Raw genomic sequence first — 24,268 nt, 5'->3', positions numbered from 1 at the left:
GTTAACAGGGACTGATGTGAAAGAGCCAGAGACAACTATCCAAGGTGAGTGGATATATCTCCCTACAGTTAGTAATGCTTCCCCCCCCCACCCCAAATAACTCTATTTCTCACCCCTTACTCCTTGCCTTGTCAGGGCAACAAAAGAAGAAGAAATGTCAGCTTCATCTCTGTTCAGCTGTGTTGTTTCAGCTTTTGGAGACTCAGTCTGGTGGTTTTGTTACAGACTGTGCTATTGCTAATATATAGCTTGGGGTATGCAAAATGTGGCACTCTGGATATTGTTGAACTGTAGCTTCCAGCATTCCTTAACATTGGCTATGGCTATCTAGGGCTGATGCGAGTTACAGTCCAATAACAGAGATGAAGAATCACACTTTATGCACTGTGGTCTAGGCCCAGGTACGTACATATTGGTGGCAGTATCTTGCACCCTAAGTTGGACATCATAGCATGCAGTTATGTTTTTTGAGTGTGGGCTATGTTCCTCAAGAAGATAGCAGAAGTGTCTATGCAAAAAGGAGGACACCAGTTCAATGGAAAGCATTCGTAACAGGCAACTCAACAGAAAGAATCGTGCACTCTCAGTTGGACAACGTAGCGTACATTTATGTTTCTGAGTGTGAGGTATGTTCCTCAAGAAGAAAACCTAAGTGCCCTATGTAAAATGGAGGAAACCAATTGAATGGGAAGCTTCCTTATCAGGCAACTCAACAGAAAGAATTTATTTTATTTATTATTTATTTTATTTTATTTATATCCCCCCTATCTGGTCAGTTAAGACCACTCTAGGCGGCTAATTGGGTCCCTGCCAGCTGTGGGCCTATAGAGGTACAGAATGTACTGAAGTAGCCTGTACAGATGTACTGTGTGGATCAGTTGCATCAAAATAATTCCACATAACCCCTTGGGGGAGAACAGTAAGAAGTTCCACACTACTCAAGGTTATCGAGGATATACACTTAAAATGATATGGCGGTGTTGGAGAAAAGAAAAGGTAGAAACCTCAGACGTGAATGATTGCCCTACTGGTGATTTAAGGAATAATTTTAACTTAGGAAAGAGCAACTGTGTGATATGTGTGAGGTGTGATATGATAAAGATCTATAGAGTTGTGAGCGATACAGAGAAACCGAATAAGAGAAAAATTAATCTCTCTGTCTCAAGATCCAGAGTGAGTATTTTAATTTGTAAGAAAAACTAGTAGCAATTAATTGTTTATACAAACCCATCATTAACCAATGAAACCCAGGATGTACTGTTGGATAAATGCACTTTTGAAAGGATTGGGAAAATTCATGAAGAAACTCCAACCATCAGGGGTTCTTAGCTATGGGATGGAGCTTCCATTGTATGAGGCAGGAGTCCTCAAATTACCATATCCTCAGAATAAAGCACAATAGAAGTTTATATCCATTTACTATATGTTCTGTGAGTGAATATGGTTAGTTTCTGTTAGAAGTTGGGATTTCGTACTTAATGGACTTTGATGTGACCAGATACAACATCTGATCCAATTGTACTTCGACTTCCATTATTTCTGGATGGCATGGCCAATGGTTGGCAATGATGGAATTGTAATTCAACAAGATTCGGAGGAGAATAGATTTCCTGCCCTTCCCATGACATTAATGAAAGCAGTTTGAAGATCATGTTGGAATTATCAATGGAAGAGCAGCAATTTAATAAGTTCTTGGGATATTAAGAGAGCCAAACATTAAAGTGGGAAGATTGAAAGGAGTGGCTTCGGTGATGATTGATTAAGATGGTCCATATCTGCTTCAAAGCAGAGCATCCCAGGGCCCCCTTCACATTTCCCCTTTCTCTACAGGGAACAAAGAGTGGGTGAAATATCAGGATGCTGAGTACAGGTTCTTTGACCATCATTCAACTTGGGTGCAGGCTCAGCGGATCTGCTCTTGGTTCCAGGCTGAGTTGGTGTCAATTCACAGCCAAGCTGAGCTGGACTTTTTGGGCCAAAACTTGAAGAAGGTAGGGAGCTGCCTGGAATACATTAAGAGTGGTGCCGAATTCACAGTGAAAGAATAGTAGTTAAAATTGCAGCCAGTTTATGACAAGAATTTTAAGAATGGTCACATATGTGCAGCTTTAACTATTTACCTTGCAGGGGTATTTTGAAGGTAAAATAGTGGAAGATACGATATTATTCCACCATTTCTTCCCTTAGCTCTTTGGAGAGGCATTTATTAATAAACATGAGTTCTATATTTTCTCTGGTAGTGTTCTTTTGAAGATCATAGAGGAAGGAAGATTGATTCCTTTTTCAAACACTTTGCCCTGCTGCCCTGTTTTGGGTGCTAGGGTGTGTATGATAAATCTTGTTTCTATATCCCCACTTCAGTGTAACAGTTTATACAACTCACATTTGCAGTATTAGAAACATATTTCAAAACCAGATGTTCCTTGTATGTGTTTGAAGTGCAAGGGGGAGGGGGGGTGCTTGTTTTCATGCATAGCCAGTTATGCTGAATAACTGATTCACCTGAGAAGGAAAGGTTTTACAATGGAAAGACTCATTGTCATGCACTTATTTGTTTATGGTGTTCATACCCCACCTTTCTACTGTATGGTGCTTATAGTTGATTACAAAAGAGTAAAAACACAATTAAAACAATTCAGAAATATTTTAACAAAATGACATAAGCTATAAATTGGTTGAAGAAAAGTTGGAGGCAGCAGAAAAATGGTGTAACAGTATGAAAAAATTATAACCAGACAATCAAATTAAGTATAAAAGAAAAAGAAGAAAAAGCAGCCTTCATTTTTTTTCTCCCCCTTGATGACTCTCGTGCAAATGTGTACACTTTTTCAATTTGGCCAGTTTTCAAGAGGTCAGGAGCAGCATTGGTGGACTGGACTCAACACTTACGAGAACGACGGACGATTTCGGTGAGTCTATCAGTCTCTCCATCATTCACTGTCAATATTCCTGGTTCTGAAGACCTTGACCTCTGGATTCCTTTTCTTTTTCTTGCATAAATCTTCAGGCCATCAAGTCTGTTCTGATGCATGGTCTGATTTCCAGATTTTTCTAGGTATAGAATACTCAGGTTTACCATTCCCTTCTGGAAGCACTCTGGAACTGTGCAGCTTGCCCAAGGCTACACAGGCTGGCTTGTTTTTCCCCCAAAGGCAGTGAGGAACAGAAATCTCAAACTCTGGCTCCATAACCAGATACCCAACTCACTCAATGTGCTTATAATGCACTGAGAGTGATGATTAAATGGGCACAAAATTTTGATTATAATATAGATATAGACAATTGGACTCGAAAGTGGAATGAGAATTATACATGGGTCAAATCAGTAAACTTGAGAGAAAATATTTTAAAGATGTTTTTAGATGGCAGTTTACACTTGTAAAACTGGGAAAAATGGTGCCAGGTACTAGCAACTCATGTTGGTAGTATTCTCAGCAACCTGGAACTTTTTTTCATATGTGGTGGACATGTGATAAAGTAAAAAAGCTTTTGGAGACAGATAAAATATATTGCACAAGAAATTATACAACAAGAAATAGCTTTTAAACCAGAAATGTTTTTGCTGTATATAATGCCAGAAATTGTTGATTAAAAAGTTAAATATATGTTGCTGCACATATTTACAGCTGCAAGGTTGATCTAAGCCCAAAAGTGGAAAAATCCGGAAAATCCAAAGAAAGAGGAGCTATTTAAAAAATTATTAGATAGCACAGAAACGGATAGACTGTCAGATACATTATGTGAGAACCCGAGCACATATGTTAAAGCTGGAAAATGTTTTATGATTGGCCCCAGAAACATATATGAGTAGAGAATATAATATAGGTTATGGATTCTAGTATTGTATCACAGCCATGGAGTCAAGTGTATATTAGATATTGTATGAATGCAAATACTTCCCTGTGTTTATGTTTTGTTTTGTGTTACCCCCTTTTCCCTCCCTGTATTTGTATTCTTTTGATGGTTATTTGTTTGTGTGTTATATAATAACAACACAGAATGAAATGACATGGATTGATTCAGTAAAGGAAACCACAGCCTTGAGTTTGGAAAAACAAATAATAATGCGGCTGCTTTTTAAAAATGGCATTTGCCTTCTCCAGGTGGTCTGATGGCTCCCTTTTGAACTTCATCTCATGGGCACCAGGGAAACCACGGCCAATCAGCAAGGAGAGGAAGTGTGTGTATATGACAGCTAGCCGAGGTGAGCAGTGGGCAGCCACAGGCATGCCTGATATTCCTAATTAATGTAGACATCACTCTCTACTCTGTGTCCCTAACCATCTCTGTGGTTAGCTGAGCATAGTGTCTTGTAGTGCATTCTTGGCCTTTGTAGAACAGAAGGAAGGATTCATTCAGCTCTTTGAGGAGCTTATAATGCTAGGGAAGAGGATGTGAGTCTGAGGGTGGCTTCTAGCTGCCTAATGTCATTTATCCTACTGAATTGATTACGGAAAGTAATTCAGCTCCTGGGACCAAGATGGTTCCCGCATCATGGTCCAAGAAGATATATTTTACTCCTTGAGTCACTTGTAACATCCTGAGAATCCTTTCATTTATGATCCTGAACATATGTACACAGTGAAATTTGAGGATCAGTAATCCTAGCTTCTTTTATTTATTGATATGATTTGATTTGATTTGTACCCCACCCATCTGGTCTATAAGACCACTCTAGGCGGCTTGCAATATCACATAGAACAGTAAAATAACACAAAATATTACATAAATCATACAATAACAAATACAATACAAAGACAAAATAAGAAATAAATAAAAGAAAAATGAAATGAAAGATCAGATATTAGCTGGAGGGAAGGCCTGAATATGCAGCCATGTTTTTAATTGACTTTTAAAGGCACCCAGCGTAGGGACTGTGCGAATCTCCGGGGGGAGGTTGTTCCAGAGGCGAGGAGCCACCGCTGAAAAGGCCCGGTTTCAGGTCTTTTCCTTCCGGGCCTCTCTTGGCGTCAGGCCCCTCAGCCTCACCTTCTGACTTGCACGGGTGATCCAGGTAGATCTTGGTGGGAGCAGGCGTTCTGCCAAATATCGAGGTCCTAAACCATTTAGGGCCTTATAAGTAATCATTAAAACTTTGAAGTCGATGCGGTAATGAATGGGCAGCCAGTGCAGCATGGCCAGAGTAGGAGAAATATGCTAGTATTTTCTCACTCCACAAAGGAGTCTGGCCACCGCATTCTGCACCACCTGAAGTTTCCACATCAGCCTCAAAGGTAGCCCCAAAGAGCACGTTACAGTGGTCTAATCTTGAGATTATGAGCGCGTGCACCAAGGTAGTGAGCGCCCCCGTGTTGAGATAGGGCCACAGCCGGGCAATCTGCCAAAGGTGGGAAAAGGCAGTGCGGACTACCGATGCCACCTACATTTCTATGGTGAGTGTCGGGTCCAGATGTACCCCCAAGCTGCAGACCCCGCTCTTCGCAGCCAGGGTCACCCCCCAAAATGTGAGAGAGTCACCCAAGCCGCCAACCATGGGGGCTCCCACCGTCAGAACTTCAGTCTTGTCCGGATTCAGCCTCAGCCCATTTTCCTGCATCCATTTCAGTACGGTCCCCAGGCAGCGCTGGAGGGACAGGACAGCATCACCTGCAGTTGGTGAAAAGGAAAGGTAGAGCTGGGTGTCATCAGCATATTGATGACACAGTGCCCCACACCCCCTGATGACCCTGCCCAACGGCCTCATATAGATGTTGAACAGCATTGGGGAGATAATCAACCCCTGTGGGACCCCGCAATTGAGACTCCACGGGGCGGAAATGTTCTCCCCAAACTGCACTCTCTGGGGATTGTCCTCCAAGAAGGAACAGAGACAGGCAAGCCCCGAGCCGCCAATTCCCAACTCGGAGAGCCTCCCCAGGAGGATACCGTGGTCGACGGTATCTAAGGCCGCCGAGATGTTGAGGAGGACCAACAGAGATATTTTACCCCTGTCAACCTCCCTCAACAAGTCATCATTTTCATTGCTATTCTTTTTTTTAAAGTCAACAAATTGTTAATCTTCATAATTAAAATGAATTTCAGCTGTTTTACTCAGTCTTTTAGAATCAGGGTGATAAAGATACATGTATAAACATTCAAATTAGGAAAAAATGTGCAGGTTATTGAGAAGAACAACTTTACTCCCTTCTTTGAAGAGGAACCTAACAAATGTCCCTCCTTAAAAAAGGAAAAATTATTGAGCAGCTGAAGGAGGGAGGAATCTGCCAGTGTTTAAAACAATTGGCTCAAACAATATATACTTGGTCCACTAAGCCACTATAATGTTAATCTCTCCTATCTTCCCAATTCCATTTTGTGACCTTCTGTCCATAGCCCCTTAAGAGACAATATAAAACTATCAACATTTTGCAGGAGAATATGCATCCCAACTATTCATATGCTTCTATACACAGTATAACATTTCATGTTCAATCATTTTTTCAGGGTAGTGGGACAGAGAATGTATGTTATTTCTTTATTTCTTTATTTCTTTATTTCCTTCCTTCCTTCCTTCCTTCCTTCCTTCCTTCCTTCCTTCCTTACTTACTTACTTACTTACTTACTTACTTACTTACTTACTTACTAGTTGATGGAATGTAGACAGAAGATTCCAGACTAGGTTTTGTGTCTCTTGGACAATGTCATTATGAAATTCGCTCACTCCCCTTGTTTTCTGTCTTCTGCAGAGGACTGGGGTGATCAGAAATGTCTTACTGCCCTGCCTTACATCTGCAAGCGTACTAACAAAACCACAGTGTGGCCTTCTGTGCCTCCACTGCCGATGCCGACTCCTGGTAGCTGTACCCAGGGTTGGCATACCCTCAGTAATAAGGTACTTGTTGTGCTATTTCTAGTCCACCACTGTATAATCCTTGGTTGGGAATAGATGTCTATGGGTCCCCTTTCCACTAGAAGGGTGAGAGAAGGGAAAGCTTTTTTTTAAATACATAGTTGTTACATCATTTAAAAGTGTTTTCTAATGTTTTAAATAGTTGTAAAGAATCTAAGTTACTTCAAATTCTTTCAATGTGATTATATTGATTTCACCACACTCCGAGATATATTGATAAAGAGGAGGTTAAAGAAATTTAACAAATAAAAAAGTCAGGCCAGCAGTTCTGTAGAATGTAATAAGGAGTAAAAATATAGTTGCTCCACAAGGGTAAAGCAGGAAGCCAAATTTTTCAGTCTTATTGGAGAAATGTGGATAGGGAGGCAGAGAAAAATCTGCCCCTTCCTAGTTTTCAGTCCATGGGAGTATATGTTTGAAAGGCAGTATGGTGCAATGGGTAGAGTGTCAGATTAGGTCTGATGAAGCCTGGATTCAAGATGATACTCAGCCGGTCATGATATCTCAGCCTATCTTAACTAGTAAGATTATTCTAGGAAGGGGAAACCACCTTGAGCTTTTTTGGAGATGAAACTAAATTAGTAAAGAAGAGAAAAATTAATGAGTAAAAAAGAATAGCCTGCCTTATATCTCGCTGTTTCATTTTTCTTTCTGTCTCTGGACACTGTGTAGTGCTTTAGGATTTACAGCCAAGAGCAGGTGACATGGCAAGAAGCAAAACGCAAGTGTGAGATTCAGGGGGGCCTGTTGGCTACCATCTCCAATCACCTTGAGCAAGGTAAAGCTTATCCAAGGGGGTCCTTGCATTACATAGAAACGTGCACTGGGAATTAAACAAGTGATGGTCAAGGCTGCAGTAGAAGCTTTTCTGTAATTTTAGTGTCTCTAGTTGCCCGAGGGGGGATTTTCCTGTGCCCCCCCCCTTGTGAGTGTATAACTTGGGTGTCCGAAATGCAAATCTCATCAAACCTGCAGGGTTGTAGATGAAAATCAGGGAAGCTTCTCTGTGAATTTGATTTCTCTAGGTCCTTGGGAGGCCATTTTCTAGGATTTTAAAGTAAAAAATGAATTGACACATTGATTTGTCAATTCATCAGAAAAAATGTAAATTCATAATTTTTTATTCATCAACCTTGATGAATCATTAATAAAAACAAATCAACATTTTTCTGATTTGTACCCGTCTCTACTTCTGATCATTGTGACTTGTGACCACAGGCAGGCTTGCCTGTCTCATCTCTAGGAATGTTCTAAATACTGGATTAAATGATCTGAATACTAGAGTGGTCTGGTCCAACAGCCCATTTTTTCCTACTTAATTTTGTTTTCCAGGCTTTTTTTTTAAAAGTAAGATATACATTGTCATTGACTCTGAGAATGTTTGGAATGCATTTCCCTCACCCACTGAGTAAATGAAGTCTGTATCTGTCCTCTGAAACGAGGCACTGAGAGGGCAAGAGGCAAGCCTGGAAAAATATCTATTTCCATTTGATAGGAAAACTAGAGTTCAGCTTTTTAATCCCATTTATGAAACCAAAACTGCACTAACCCCTGTTAGTTTTCCAATAATGTACCAAATATATTTTGTTTTCTTGCCTCTTTTCAATAGCTTTTATAACAGCTCTTCTTCCCAATGTGACCTTTGACTTGTGGATTGGCCTCCATGATGCTAAGAAGGATTTTGGCTGGGTGGAGTCTGAACCTGTCAAATATGTCAACTGGGCACCTGGTGAGCCATCCGGATATAGAACTTCCTCTGCTAGTGACCACCCGGTAAGCCAAATTCTTGTGCTTCTGCCACCCAGGGCAGAGGTTGGAAAAATAACTTTGTCGGACTACAGCTCCCAGAATCTGCCACTCAGCATGGCTAGCATCTATGCTAGCTGGGAGGTTCGGGGAGTTGTAGTCGAAAACATTTCCAAGCTGTGATTATTTTTAGGCAGAGTGAGGCAGATGCTTCAAGCAGCAGATCCGGGAAAGCAACAAGCAGCAGTTTTTGAAGGAGAGAACTCTGTGAGACATGCAATCAGCCCTGCATCTCTCTAGGCTAGGCTATCAAGGTCAGCATTATGACACCCGAACAAAGCCTCAGAGCACTGCAGAACACCCCTTGGTACAGTGGTCCCCAACCTTGGGCCTCCAGATGTTCTTAGACTTCAACTGCCAGAAATCTTGGCTAGCCAAGGTGGTGGTGAAGGCTTCTGGAAGTTGTAGTCCTAGAACATCTGGAGGTCCAAGGTTGGGGACCATTGCCTTGGTAGCTTGAGTCTATGATTGGCCACCAGGGATCATTGATCCCTGAAAGGGTTAAATACCAACGTCAACCAGATAATCATGACCCTTCAAAGTTCATCTAGGTGTTAGGGTATACATTGCTTACTTATTCCTGCCAGGTTCACTAGAAATGTAGCTTCCAAACATTTTGCTACAGCTTCTAGATCCTGTGGTACTGAGATGAAAGGGGCATCATTTTGACATTTGCCTCAGTCCGGAAAATCTTTTGGCCAACACTGTCTCCCCAGCCCCACTTTTTTTTTCCTGCAGTTAGTTCTGTTTGGGAAGGAATTGTATTTTTGATTGGGCTTCAGAGACCTTTCTCTTTGGATGCCTTGTAGACCATTGTCAGCTTTTGACTAACTGGCTGGCAAATGTACGAGCACTTAGGAACAAATGTCCTTTTGCCATCTTGTGTTCACACTGGAATAAGAAGGTGGCTCTGGGTGTCCTTGCATTGGGAATATGTATATTCTACAGAAGGGTACAAAACCTATTTACCAAGAAACATTGCTTTCAGAGAATCTTAGCATTCATTAAAAAAAGAAAGAAAGAAAAGTCACCACTCTTTTTCAGACACAGAACTGAATCTGAGTAATACCTCGTGAAACCTCAGCTTCAATGAGGAAAATAATCCATTTAGAATTCCATTCATTAGGTCTACCCCTAATGTATCACGGTTGCAGAATTATCTCCCCCACACACACACTCCTAAGAGAAAAAGAGTGTTGTGTTCTGTTTTTATGTGTTTGTTTTTACATGTCTTCTTAAGAAGGTTACAGTTGCTACACTGTTAAACTAAAAGTTATATGAAAGCCCAGCTATCTGTCTATGACAAAGGCTATAGAGATGTCTCAGTGAAACTCTAAAAATGAGCAGCATGTTAACAGTTATATCTTCTTCTTCCCTAGTATCTGGTAAACTAAAGATTACCAGTTTATGAATGGGGAAGTTCTATTGCTAGTTAATGAATTGCCTAGCCTCAAGATAGTGGTTTGGAGGGAGCCCAGTTGGATAAACGGATGGAAGGAGGCAGAGAGAGCGCGCGAGAGAGAAGAGAGACCTCCAGATAACATCCTAGGCTGTCTTTGCAGTGTGCACTCAGAAGAATGATTTTGATTGTGCTGTTTCCTCCTTTCTCAGACTAACTGTGCCGTAGTTTGGCATGGCTTCCCGTCCCTGTTTACTGGCCGCTGGGACGATAGGAACTGCCTAGAGGAAAAACATGCCTTCATTTGTCAGAAGAGCAAAGGTAATGTTGTTGGGGAGATCAGAGCTTGGAAAAGTTACTTTTTTGGACTATGACTCCCACAATTCCCAAGCTAGCATTTCCAGCACTGGCCTGAGACTTTTTGGTTGTTACAGTTTAAAAGCATAACTGGGAAGGCTGTCTAGCAGTTGTTTCTGGTCTAAGGAACATAAAAGGTGGTGTCCTTAGGTTTCATTCTAGCAATCATCCAAGGTGTCATTGACCACAATCATGTCAGCAAATTCCACTTACATGAATGAAATCAGATTAGTTGCCATGGGAATTGGCTGCTCTTTTATAAGGTGCTGGTTGCGTGCTTGTATATCCAGGAACAGAACCAGCGCCTTGCCAATCAATGGCAGTTTGCCACTGTGATTTTACATATTCTCGCAGAAATCATCAGTAGGATTCTGGCCAGTGTGACTTACACCCTCTGTTCCAAATGAGTGTCCTTTCTTTACAAAAGGGGTAGGCAGGCAGCAAGACCTTTGGGAGATGAAATCTGAGTGATCTCCAGTGACCTATGAATTAAACTAACCCATGTGTTAATGGCTATACAGTGGTGCCTCGCATTACGACGTTAATTTGTTCCAGCGAAATCGCTGTAGAATAAAAATGTAATGCGAAAATAAAAAACCCATTGAAATGCATTAAAACCAGTTTAATGCATTCGAATGGGCTAAAAACTCACCATCCAGCGAAGATACTCCATAGGGCGGCCATTTTGGTGGCTGTCTTGTGAGGAATCCATCCCAGAAAACAACGGGGAGCCATTTTATTTACCTGGCAGCCATTTTGAAACTGCCGATCAGCTGTAGGGAAATTGTCGTTTTGCGAAGAATCGGTTCCCAAAGCAGGGAACTGATCATTGCAAAGCATAAAAAGCCTATTCAGACCCTCGTTTTGCGATCGCAAAAATGTTGTCGTAATGTGGTTTCGGCGTAATGCAGGGCAATTGTAAAGCGGGGCACGACTGTAAAGGAAAGCAGCAAGGCTTGGTTACTGTACTATTAAAGAACTCTCATCATCTCCTCTCCCCACCACACTCTCCCCTAACCCCAGATCCCAACCTGAGCCCATCCCCGGCAACCTTCTCCCCTTCTCCCAACTCCACCCTCTCATATCTCAACAGCACTTACCGCTTTCTGAAGAAGCCACTCACATGGCAGGAAGCTGTGCTCCTCTGTGAGAGTTTGAACGCAAGCCTGGCCAATGTGATGGAGCCATATACCCAGGCCTTCCTCACTCAAGCCATCGGCCCTGTGTGGTCCCCACTCTGGATTGGCTTGTCCAATGAAGAGGTGAGGCAGCTGTGAAACAAGGATGTAGTGAAGCTACCTGCTTCAGGCAGCGCTTATGAAGAGGGAAATGAGAAACAGCGATACAGCAAGACATTTATGAGTGTTTGCCCCAGCAGGTCTTGGAGCTTAGCGTCAGGCAGCAAAATGTCTTTGATTAAGACCAGTAGAAAATGTTATGTATCAGGTGAGGTTTAGAGGTGATGGTGAAAGAATCATTAAGATATTGACTGATGTGAACATCCTTCTAGTTACATTTCCTGTTACCTGGTTTAGTGATCTGTCCCAAACCTGTACCTGAATTCAAAATGTTCAGAAAGGCATGAAGAATATCCTGCTAATAAACCTGCTAATTGGAGGTTAATCTGTTCAGGATTGTTTAGTCTGGGTGCAGGGTGGATACTGATGAGAGACAGAAGAGAACAAACTGGGAAGAAACTGACGAAACAAGGATAGGCATTTTGAATACCACAAGCCATGGAGACATTCATGTGTCAAACACTATCTTTGCAATTCAGCCAAAGCTGAACAATTTTCATTGGTAAATTTGAGGTCTAGGTTCAGAAACTCCACAGACAGACACTTTTGAGAGAGGTTGAGCTGTTCCTTGATATTAGCTCTTCACAAAATAATAGGAATAATGATGGGAATTGTAGGGTATGATGATGGAGCTAGGAAAGCCATTTGGTCTGGATCCTGCTCCCAAAGCATTGCATGGAGAATCACCAATGGGACGTTTTAATGCTAGGTGTAGCTGGATGGCATCATATGCATTTGTATTTCTAAAACATATTCATTCAACTCGTGTCATGCCCATTTATGAATCTCCCCTTACTATCTGACGTGATCTGGTCCAGCAGGCCAAATAATGTTTAGTTTTATTGGCTACTTTTAGGGTCAACGGAGCTACATGTGGTTCACAGAGGAGAGTCTGTCTTATACAAATTGGCAAGATGGAGAACCACAGCAAATTGTGGGGTGCACATACATGGACGTGGATGGGACATGGAGAACTGCAAGCTGTGACACCAAGCTTCAAGGAGCCATCTGCAAGATGAATACAGGTGTGGTATCTGTGTGGGAACTCTAAAGGTATTGCGGAAAAGGGTCTTCACTCCTACTCAGCTTGAATGAAGAGGCCAGAAATTTCTGTTGATCATGTTTTTCCCTTCCAGGGCCTCTCTCTACACACAAATGGAGCTACAATGGGAGCTGCCCTAAGTCTTTGGAGGATTCCTCCTGGATCCCCTTCCGGAATCACTGCTATGCCTTCCACATGGAGGTCATGCTAGCCCAGAAAGAAGCTTTGAAGAGGTGTCAGAAAGGTAAAGAGTTTTTTTTAATGCTTTTCTTCAGTTGGGGGTGGGGTTGACCCTAGAATATGCTTTCCAGCAAATTTGACTTCAAGGATTGCATGTATCAGTTCTCTTTATCTTTTCATTTGTTTTCTTGTGTCCCCACTTTTTTGTGCCTTTCTCTTTTCTTTTTCTCCTTATTTTTATACTGCTGTACACAGCAGAATTAAAGTACACAGTAGTGTTTGGTTTAATGTGGATTAGTTTAATGTGGCTTAATCTGAGGATTTTGATTAACAAGAGCGCTTGCATATTTATTGCTCTACTTAGGACTGTGGACAGCGGTTTAAGTGGGATTACTTTGTATTATTTATAAATTGATGTATGTATGTCTGTATGGTCTATTGAGCTTATTGGTGTTTAGGACAAACACACCATAAAGTCCAAATAAATTAGAAAACAGGGAAACATCTGGATTTGTGACTTGGCACCTTAGCATCTCACTGCCTAAGCCTAGAAAACAACACATAACCTCATAAATTCACTTTGGAATACTCTGTCTTCTGGATTCTAGAACTGCCACCTTGGAAATGGCAGAGTTTTATTTAGAGCAGTGGTTCTTAACGTGGGCAATAATGCCCCCCAGGGTGAGATTTCATTTTTCAGGGGGGCAGTAGAACAAAAAGGGGCAGTGTGGGGGCGATAGAACAAAAGGGGGCGGTAGGGGGCGCTGGAGCGAGCCAAACCTGTGAAGGCGACTGCAGCCACAGTGCTGGCAGTAGATCCGGTGCTGCTGCTGCCGCCAGATGATCCAGCTCTTTCTACCTGTCATGTCTCGCCTCTCTCCTTTAGGGGAGCACTGAGTGTGGATCGAGCGGAAGGAAAGGTCTCTTGGATCCTCATCCTCGCCCCGTGAAGCGCTGCCTCGCACCCGGGTGGGGAGGGAGGGAGGGTAGGTAGGTAGGTAGGTAGGTAGGTAGGTAGGTAGGTAGGTAGGTATCAGGAAGGATATCATCACCTCAGGGAGGGGGCGATGATAACTTCCTCAATGGCTCAAGGGGGCGTTTCTTTCAAAAAGGTTAAGAACCACTGATTTAGAGCAACTGAAGAAGGCAGAAGCCAAAACATATTTCTATAGTATTTTTCCCATTTTGTCTGCTACTCTATTAAGTATGCATATGTATTGTATTGTGTGTGTGCAAGACAGATAATGTTTCTGATCCTTGAAGGATAACAAGATTCTGATTTGTGTATCAGTCCAAGAAATGTAAATCAAAGTAGTTCACTTAAAATATGGATGGACTTTAACCCTTGGCTATGTTGTAAGTAGGTTGGAGTTTTTGTGTGCATCTCTGTATGGAATATGTATATGTATATAGACACAAACATGGATACTTGTGTGCAAAACAGAAGTATATTTGGGGTGAAGGGCAGTATCATCTTCAGTATCTGAGGGAACTGGAAGTGGCCTGACCTACAGTATGTGTTTAAAAGCAGAAGAAAACACATTGGCGCTGGGTTTGTTTTTCTTTTTCAGGGATTGAATTAGCAAGCACATATGCAGATTCCATTATTAGCATTCAAAATGCTTTTTTCTTCCCAGTCGAGAGTCTGAGTAGATTGTAATGCATTAGCAAAGTGCAGGGCAAAGTTCACAAACTGCTGACGGCACATCAATTTAGAAATCAGAGCCATTCCAGATGTACCCTTCTAAATCAGATTGAGCCCCAGCGCCTATCTCCTTCACAAATAATGGTCACCCTGTTCTGCTAAAGGGGCTCTCCTCTCTTTTTTCTCCAGCCAACATTCCCTCTAAGGTGGTGTGGGTGCCAGGCACATAGTGTTGCATCGGGCACATGCAGCCCAGCCAGTGTTTTCACTTATTTGCTTCCAGTCGTGACTGGAATTCTGTGCGCAGGGGATGGAACCGACATGCAGCGCTCCAGAAAATTAGAGGAAATGTCGTTTCCAGCAATGCCAGGGTTGATGAGAGAGCAAATAAAATACATCACACCAGCAATATGACAGTCAGTGAAGCTTGATTTTGTGCGGCAGAGATGGTTCTGTCCCATTTGAACCCTTTAGGTGAAAGCTCTGCTCTCTGGCTTTGAAAAAATATCCAGGAAAATGTTGTACAATTATCAGGATTGTATTTGCAGACACCCGTAATTGTCCTTGGAGCTCAGAATGTATCAACTTCTGGATCTATGTATTTAAAAGTTGGAACATTGCGAAACTCTTTGGGCATGTGTGTATGTGTGCTTTCAGTATGCTTTAGTGCCTGTGACGTTGTAGTTAAGACACTGAGCAAAAACTTGGGAAATTCTCAGTTCAAACTCCATCTTGTTCATTAGCTCAGTATGTGAAAGAGGCAGACCGTTCTCCCAGAGCCTCGGTATCCTGACCATTGAGTAGTAATGATTTAAAATGCCACAGTGCCTTCAACATACCTGGACCACTTAAAGGCGCCATACAAATATAATTTCTGATTATTGCTGCTGCCGCCACTGCTGCTCTCTCTTTGAAGAAAGTGACTTTGTGGACAGTGCCTGGTGAAATCTCAGATGCTGGATGGTTGGTTGGCTCATCTGTCAATCACAACTAGGGATAGTCCTTCTCTTGTGGCTTATCATCTTTGATGCATTGCTTTACCTTGTTTTATAATCCTTCCTCTCTTCTCTCCCACACACATACACACACATTTAGCTTGCTTGGAAATCCGAAATTTGATTTTTGAAAAATCTGGTTCAAATAAATATATGGAGAGATAGCGCACTTTATTTTGGTGGGAAAAAAATTGCATTTTATTCCTGTGGGTAAGATGTCATTGAACATTTTATAAAGCCAGGCCTTCTCAGCTGCAGCAAAGGGTCATTCACAGGAAAGTATAAACATGTGAGTAGGGTGTGCTTTTTTTGCCTTATGATCTTTCAGGCTGGTGCATCTCTCTCCTCTCCCATTCCCTACAGTTGGAGGCACAGTTCTGTCCATCCTTGATGAAATGGAGAATGTCTTCATTTGGGAGCATCTCCAAGCCTATGAGACCCAATCCAAAGGAGCTTGGCTGGGGATGGCCTTTAACCCCAAAGGTAAAGCTGTCTTTTTCATTGATTGATAACATACATAGTTAATTGTGCACATCACAGTTGGGAATAAAATATAAAGTGTAGTGTGGAATAACTGAGATTGAGAAACAGCAAGTCTTCTGAAAAATTATTTTGTTCATGGATTTGTGGTAATTGAATTTCAACTAAGTGTATTTAAAATGTGCTCTTGCTTGTTAATATAGCATCATTAATGTGTACAAAGGTAGAGTTTCTTGCTTTAAGGGTTTTACAGTCTGTGGTTTAGTCATGGTGAATTCATAGAATAAATACAGGGAAATCGAGGCAGTAGTAAATAGGGGAAGAATATGCAATCATTAAATGTTCTTAGGCTTAGTACCTATAATCATACGACTGAGTTTTAGTGATGCCAGATGTCTGGACCAGTTGACAGAGAGTCATTGCCAAAGCCTTCATGGAAAAGGTCAGTTTGGAGGATAGTGTTATGTGTGGGTGGCGTGGGATAGTGATTGTAACGTATAATAATACATTGTGTAAGAGCAAAGGAAGAAAAGGTGAGAAACCTGTGGGTATGAGGGCAGACAGGAAAAGAGTGTAGGAATTTAAGGGATGTATGTATGTCATGTTACCAGAACAAAAGGAGAGGTAAATGATTTTGGTGATAAGACTACTAGGAAAAAAATAAGTAGACTGAAGGTTAGACTGCAGAAGACCAGAGGGAAAACTGTAGTAGTTGGGAGAAGACTAGGGTGAGGAGCAAAATTTCTGTTGAAGGGACAGAGTGGAAGGGCTGTAGAACATTTAATGTCATAAAGGAAGAAACATCATCATTTGATAACAAGAGCCCTAAGAACAGAAGATATTAGCTCCATATCCTGTATTTTTGCCACCCTCCTACAAGAGGCAAGCAATGTGATTGAAGAGAGACTCTCCGTTATCCATGAGGGCTGTTCCTGTGAGTAAGAAATCTGAAAAATCAAGGTCTCAGTTAATGTAAAGAGCTTCCACAGGAGTGGAGACTCTCACGATGCATCTACCTATGCAAATTAGGGCGCACTAAAACTGGAAATGTAGGGGATAGGGTCAAAATACTCCCCAGTACCCATGGTAACTATATGCACATAGAGGAGGATTAAATAAGCTACAGAATCAAATATAAGACTATGCCTATTCATTGGTGAAGATACTGTCATTCCCAACAGGTAAACCAAGTGTATAAGGAGAGGAGGGTTGGCAAGAAAGATGAAATGTTTGGTGTTGGAGACACTGAGTTTGGGATGTTGATAAAGTATCCAGAGAAAATTTGAACTCCGCCATATGTGCTAAAAAACTTGAGTCGCCTGTTCTAAGTTGAGCCAACTAGCAAAAAATTATTGGACTGTTTGGGCAGTATTTTTAATGGTTCTTTATGGGGGAGAGTTATACTCTGTCTTAATAAGTCTGTTCATTACAACTCAAATAGCATGCATTTTGTTTAAAATGTAGCTAACTTTAATGTACCTAGATAGAGCCAAAAGGTGCAATACAATATTTTATAAATATATAGACCATCTCTGCACATTCACAGTAAATCTACCTGGCAGACCTAGAGAACAGTATGATCAGAAGAGTTATTTTATCAGTGTCACGATTCCACATGGCCCCTGATTGTTTCATCAACCAAGGAGCTCACGTGCCCGTCAGCTGCCATTAGTTTATTTCATCAGCAATACCTATTATTAATGATAGATGTACAGGCCATATGTCATTTTAAAAGAACCAAATAAAAATTATTTATTGATACAGGTGTTGACAGAAGCAGCAATGTTGTTAACTCTTAAACAAACATTCTTCTTTATCCACCCCCAACCACCATTCTCCCACCCAAACTCCAAAATTCTCTCAACTCTCTAATACTCTAATTCTTCATCTCAAAACCCTATTTAAGCCTTATATATGTCTATCCAAACTCCTTCTCCTCCTCCTCTTATAGCTTGTGACTCTGCCCCTCCAGCACTCCCATTGGTCTATGCAAATAGCATATGAATAATCATGACCTGGGTGAATGCCACAATCAGCATGGTGTACAAACTTTTATTTAGAACAACAAAATTCTAAAGAAGAAAATGATAGTAATACCCATTTGCATTGTGTTGCTTTAACATTATGAACGTGCGCCTTCCTGTCTCATTTTGCTGCATCTTCTGTCCCCATCCCACCTAGAAATTATATTGGACGTATCTATCTAGCTTCGCTTCCATTTGCCTATATATTTTCTTCCATGTCAATCTAGTCCCTAGCGTTCTTCCCTCTATGGTTCTTTATTTAGTTCTTTATTTAGAGTAAATCAGGCAATTTGTGACCATACATAACACATCAGTACCCATGGGTTGCAACCTCCATAGTGAGCAGTCCACAACCATCATTACTTTATAGCCCTGTGGCTAATAAGGTTTTATTGTTTTGTCCTCCATTGCACCTCATTGTTTGAGAAACTGTTTTATTATCTTGAACACTCCTTCACACCAGAAAACACTGGCATCCTTGCAACTTGATTCTTAGCGGCATGTGAGAAAGAGAAGTGTTTTTCCTTTCTTTCTTTTCCTCATTTCCTTTGTGGGCCTAGTAGGGAACATTAGGGGGAGGCACCCTTTTGCTTAGCTTCTTACTCACACACAACACGACTCTCCCCTTCTTTTCAGGAGGGACACTTGTCTGGCATGACAACATGGCTGTGAACTATTCTAACTGGGGGCAGCATGACACCGGGCCAAGGATGCTCAGCCAAAATAGCTGCTACTGGATCCAGAGTGACAGTGGAGTGTGGCACCTCGGCTCGTGCTCCAATATCACAATGGGGGTGATTTGTAAAACAGCCCGAGGTAAGGAGGTAGCTTAAAGTCCGTCATACTAAAGAGAGGGCAGAGGTTTATTCTTCCCTGCAATGGTCACACTTCATCGAACAAAATGAGAGCACAACCTCATGAAGTTCTACATTTTTTAAAAAGATACAATGATTTTGTTTTACTCCCACAGCAATTTGTCAGGTAGATTCAATGGTTAAAAGAGAGTATCTTGACCAGTGGCACACAGTAACTTTGGGACTCTCTGGAAATTTAGTCTGGTGGGTGAATGGCTGAAATGTCAGTGGTAGATATGGATACAACTAAGAAAAGGGACTATATCTTTTCAAATCCCCCAGCCTGTACATCCAGTGGTCATGCTGATTGAACGTTTCTAGGAGTTATCCAAACTTTTCTAAGGTTTGGATGTGAATTACACCGTTGCTTCTTATTTGACATAAATAATGGCTACTGTGTGGTAACCCCGAAGGAGGTAGAATAAACATTTCTGCTTGGCCCAACTGAGGTTGCCGTGGAAAGATGCAAAGCTTACCAGCTTCTTCTTTAGAAGTCTCCAGTCAGGCAAAATGGTTGGATTGTAAATTTTCAGAAAAAGTGGGAAGTAGTTTACAAGTCACCCGTATCTTCTGCATTCTTACACAGTGTGACAAAACCTGAAAGTTCTGCAGAATCTCTTTGCCCCCTAAGTGAGCTCCCAGTGACAGATACCACTCTGATATGTTAGTATTAAATGGGGGGGAATGAAAAACAATAGTATTTTTGTAAATAGGGGTTTGATTGCATTATAGACAAGTCTGGATGGGCTGGAAAGAGAGATACCTGGATTATAACAGAAGCCAAAAAATGCAACAGTTGGGTGGGGGGGGTCAGGATGAAATGGCTTGCATTGGATGACTCTTTTTCTTTAGCAACAGGTCAAATGATATTGGAAATTGGTAAGTAATTCGCTTTCTCTCTCCCCCCCCTTCTTGGCTTCTTTTTTCCGTTACAGTTGAAGAAAGCAGCATCTCCAGATCAGGTATGGCATCAACTGGAAATTGTGTACCCTGCTTCCCAGTGGCCCAGCTCTGCTTTGCTCTTTGACACCAGATGAATTCACAGTCCATTAATCTGGTTGTAAATCCAAGACATTCTGTTGTCTGTATTATGAATGTGACAAGAATTCAGAGCAGGCCCGCCTGCCCGATTTAGCCCTTCCCCTTGAATTATCTTGGGTGGGAAGAGCCTGCCTCACTCAGCTCCTCCACAGTTCTGCTTGTAAAGCATTCTTCCCGCTACTATCAGCTACTCCCCCCCCCCAACAGTCTGATATGAGGAAAATGCCTCAGCCTTATCAGGAACTACATGTCTGCAACCAGCTTTTTACTGCATGTTATCTGCAAACTGGAATGAAACTGCTTGAAACACACATCTATTTTATGAGTATTCCACATGATTTGGTTGTAGACAACCAAGGAATATGTTGGCATCAGCAATGGCAGCAAGGGTGTGTGTGTGTCTCCTTAGCCATTGGGGATGTCACCACCACCACCACCACCAGCATCATCCATCCGCCCTCTAGAGGAGCTCTCCTGCTCAGAGGACTGCTAGATGGTGGCAGCAGCTATGGAGTGTGTCGCACTGGCCAGTGAAGACACCACCAACAGGACTGCTGCTAACACACTACGGGCTACTGCCACCAAACTGCCCACTAGACAACAAGCCTGGCTGACTATGGGGGAACCCGAATGCATTTCAAAATAGTGCATGTTGGGCATTGTTTTAAACTGCAGTAAGACTTGTATCATGTGAAGTGATGAAAGTTGTTTTGCTTTCCGGGCAGTTTCCCCCATTGTGTATAGTTGCAGCCCTGGAGTAGGGCAGTCAATGAGAGAGGGTACTGATACAGACTGAAGGGTCCCAGCTGGCAACTGCATGGGTAGCAAATTTATACTCTGTTGGCCCTTGCCAACAAGGGGATTGTGCTTGTAATCAAGCAACTTGATATCCTGTCGGAAAAGCACCTGCAGAGCATCATTTGCTAATGGAGGGACAGCCTGCTGAGACCATTAGCCGCCTAGAGTGGTCTTAACCGACCAGATAGGCAGGATATAAATAATAAATAAATAAATAAAAATTAGCAAAAGGTGAGGCTTTTGGCTGCCTCCTGCAGCTGTTTATCTTTTTGCTTGTAACGTTGGAATGGGGGGGGCAACTTTACAAGCAAATGGAAGTAGGGGCAGAAGCTACAAAGCAGGGGTGGGCAATATGTGGCCCACGAGGACCATAAGCACCCTCTGGCAACGCTGTAGCCCCCTGGCCACCCATATCCCCAGAATTTGTTTGTCTGGGGAGTTATAACTGCCTCCTTGTACCAGGGTGATGGTGGACAATTTTGCCATATTTTTAGGCCCTGCAGCATACGGATTTTTTTAAAAGTGCCTTAGAGGCCTTTTTCAGTTTTTTAAAAACTTTCTTATTAAAAAAACTAGAAAAGCCTCCTTAAAAACATTTTAATGCCCATTTTTTCAGTTAAAAGAAACCCACTGTGGTAAACTGACAGCAAATGTCCAGTGCATTTTAAACTATTTAAAAAATGAAATGAAATGAAATGAAATATGCAAATGGGCCTTCCCTGTAGCCCTAATTCTTAGACTGCTGACAAATCGGAAGAATGGTCCACAGCCCTACAGAGATCACCCATTCCTGCTGCATATTGTAGCTCAAATGCATAAAATCTGGTGTCTTGAACAGAATTCAGTATTCTGTGAGTCTTCATATATATAACCCCGTCTCTGAGTTACTAGATGCATATGGGCACAAAAATAAAACTTGAAATAGATTATCAGATGCTACTGAACTGTTAGGACAGTCAGACAAGAAGAGCTTCTGGTAGCAACCAGTTGCAGCTGTTGTTCTGTGCCGTCACGTTGATGCTGAATTATAGCAATCCTAATAGGGTTTTTAAGGTAAGTGAGATATTTAAGGAATGGTTTTACCAGTTACTTTCCCCCAGTGAACTTCCATGGCTGAGCAGGGTTCAACCTCTAGTCTTCAGAGTCCTAGTATGTCACTTGATCCACTACATAACACTGGGAATCTTTTTCATGCTGTAAAGTTAGCTCTGACTTATGGCTGCCCTTTCCAGGGTTTTCTTGATAGAGAATACACAGGAGCCTTTTCCCACTCTCTTCTTCTGGGAGCACCCTGGGATTGCGCAACTTACTCAAGACCACACAGGCTGGCTCTGCTCACAGGAAGCACAGTGGAGAATCAAACTCCCAGCTTCTGGCAGCAGATAACCTAAACCAACAAGCTATCCAGCCAGCTAGTTGCGACTAGTCCAGCCATATTTCATAATTTATCTCAGATAGTGATGAAGAATTAATTTGGAAACTGAGCATAGCTCATCTGAGTATGTGTCAGATACAGAATTTGCTTTTTTTCTTTTTGTGTGTACATAGTGTACATATTTTTAGCATAAGACAATGTAAATGTTGCCTTGGTGGCAATAAGGTCTCCTCACCTCAGTGAAACTTGCTCCTTTTAAAACCTGTATTTTAGGAGTTTTCTCACTTCTGTGTCTCATAAGTCCCCACACTTCTTTCCATACTGTGTAGATAGTCCTGCTAATTTCATACACAAACAGATCTCACTCGCTCTTCTGTGAACTTTATCCTTCACAATGGCAGCTTTTCCTCCTGATCCTTCCTCTTCTTCTGCAGCTTTCACGGAGAACACGAAGGCCATTGCTGTTGTCATCCTCTCCTCCTTAGCACTATGTGCATTGGTAGCAATTGCCATCTATCTCTACAAACGCCGTTGGAGCTCAGAGCGAGGGACATTTGAGAGTGCCCGTTACAGCCGCACCAACTCCAGCCCAAGTGAAACTGCTGAGAAGAACATCCTGGTGTCTGATATGGAGCTGAATGAACAGCAAGACTAATGGTGGAACTGGCAATCATTGGGGGTGGGGTGGGGAGGGTGATCAGGGAAGGGCGGGTCATGAGTACCCATCATATGTGCTATCTCAAAAGCAAGCCCCTGAGGACAGCAGAGGGCAACAGCTGAATCATTGCATTGGGGGGGGGGAGAGGATACAGAACCACTAAGGAGATGTGGAGAAAGGAGATAATCTCATTTGCTATTCTCTGGGTTTTGGGGGGGTACCAACACATCAGTATCCACATCTCCTTAGAAGCTGAAAGTGCAAAGCATTGCTTCTTCCTGCTTGTAACAGCAACATAGGGAAGGGCCTTGCAGAATTTTCTCACTGCTTTCTTGGCAACAACATGTCTTTGTTACACTGCATTTCTTCTTGGAGCTGTGTGGATTATTAAAAAGAGTGAAAGGGCCTTGAATTTCTGTGTATGGTACTTCAACCTTACTCCTCTGGTGCTGAGATACCTGAAGAACATTTACTTCTCCAGTCATGCCAGTACCATAGCAACCAATTCTGCTGTTCAACTCTGTGGCCACCGAGGGCCTTTCTGCAAAAAGATGGAAGTGGTTTCATAAGCACTTCCATAGCTGTAAGTGACATTTCAAGGACAGAAACAGATAATAGGCATGTGTTTGTGGGCAGGGAAGATTGGAATAGAGGTGTTTGTCTCTTTTTTATAATAAATCTGACTAAATGGGGAGTTTCTTGCAAATCTTGTATGAAGCAACACAGTCTCCAAAGATTTAACCATCACTAACTACTGCTCTTCAGATAACAGGGGGAGGGGACGTTCACAAAGTGGCTAGAGTATTGTACAGTGGTGCCTCGCTAGATGATTGCCTCGCGGGACAAAAAATCCGCAAGACGATTGGTTTTGCGATCACTATGGTGCCTCACAAGATGCTTTTTTCTATGACCGTGCTTCACAAGACTTTGTTTTTGGGACCGATGCTTCACAAGACTTTTTTTCTATAGACCGATGTATAGGGAACCTCGCAAGATGATTTTTTCACAAGATGGCAATTTTCGCAGAACGAATAAAAATCGTCTTGCGAGGCACCACTGTATATAGTTGTGTCACTCCTTATTACAAAACAAACAGTACCATAGCTACATTCCAAGTAGTCACAGGAACAGTGATAATGAGCTCTTGGTACTTGAGGGTTGTCCTCTAGCCTCTTCTAGGAACAAAATGATGTGGTTTATGCATTTAAAAGAATGCATTATGTTTGCAGCAGCAGCATTGTCCTGAAAGATACAGTCCACAAGAAAAGGGAAATAAATACACATTTGGTGCCCAGAAACACATTGCAGAAAGGCCCTCAGAACATTTGTATGTCTGCGTTGGAAAACTGGTATATTGGTGCTTTCCTTAATTTTCATTTTGTTTGTTATTCCCTTGCTGGCTGAGAGATGTAGGTAATATGTTTTCTGGTAACTTTCACTGTACATAATATCAAAGTTGTCCTCCT

At 42.0% G+C, this 24,268-nt stretch overlaps 1 protein-coding gene across 2 annotated transcripts in view; it reads left to right on the top strand.

Annotated features, from left to right (window-relative positions):
- Window positions 1-23,496, top strand: part of MRC2 (mannose receptor C-type 2) — a 70,944-nt gene extending 47,448 nt beyond the window's left edge. For both annotated transcript variants that reach the window (XM_073004062.2, XM_073004061.2), the window contains exons 16-30: window positions 9-44; window positions 1,831-1,991; window positions 2,842-2,909; window positions 4,104-4,204; window positions 6,687-6,832; window positions 7,523-7,628; window positions 8,460-8,623; window positions 10,268-10,376; window positions 11,436-11,674; window positions 12,567-12,735; window positions 12,847-12,996; window positions 15,936-16,055; window positions 18,713-18,892; window positions 19,866-19,892; window positions 22,579-23,496. In XM_073004062.2, the coding sequence (XP_072860163.2) occupies window positions 9-44; window positions 1,831-1,991; window positions 2,842-2,909; window positions 4,104-4,204; window positions 6,687-6,832; window positions 7,523-7,628; window positions 8,460-8,623; window positions 10,268-10,376; window positions 11,436-11,674; window positions 12,567-12,735; window positions 12,847-12,996; window positions 15,936-16,055; window positions 18,713-18,892; window positions 19,866-19,892; window positions 22,579-22,799 (1,997 nt within the window). In that variant the 3' untranslated portion in view covers window positions 22,800-23,496. The remainder of the gene's footprint in view (window positions 1-8; window positions 45-1,830; window positions 1,992-2,841; window positions 2,910-4,103; window positions 4,205-6,686; window positions 6,833-7,522; window positions 7,629-8,459; window positions 8,624-10,267; window positions 10,377-11,435; window positions 11,675-12,566; window positions 12,736-12,846; window positions 12,997-15,935; window positions 16,056-18,712; window positions 18,893-19,865; window positions 19,893-22,578) is intronic.
- The last annotated feature ends 772 nt before the right edge of the window (window positions 23,497-24,268 follow it).

Source organism: Pogona vitticeps, chromosome 6 (assembly GCF_051106095.1).
Source record: "Pogona vitticeps strain Pit_001003342236 chromosome 6, PviZW2.1, whole genome shotgun sequence".
Classification (NCBI taxonomy): Eukaryota; Metazoa; Chordata; class Lepidosauria; order Squamata; family Agamidae; genus Pogona; species Pogona vitticeps.
This window is presented reverse-complemented; position numbering and strand designations above follow the sequence as displayed.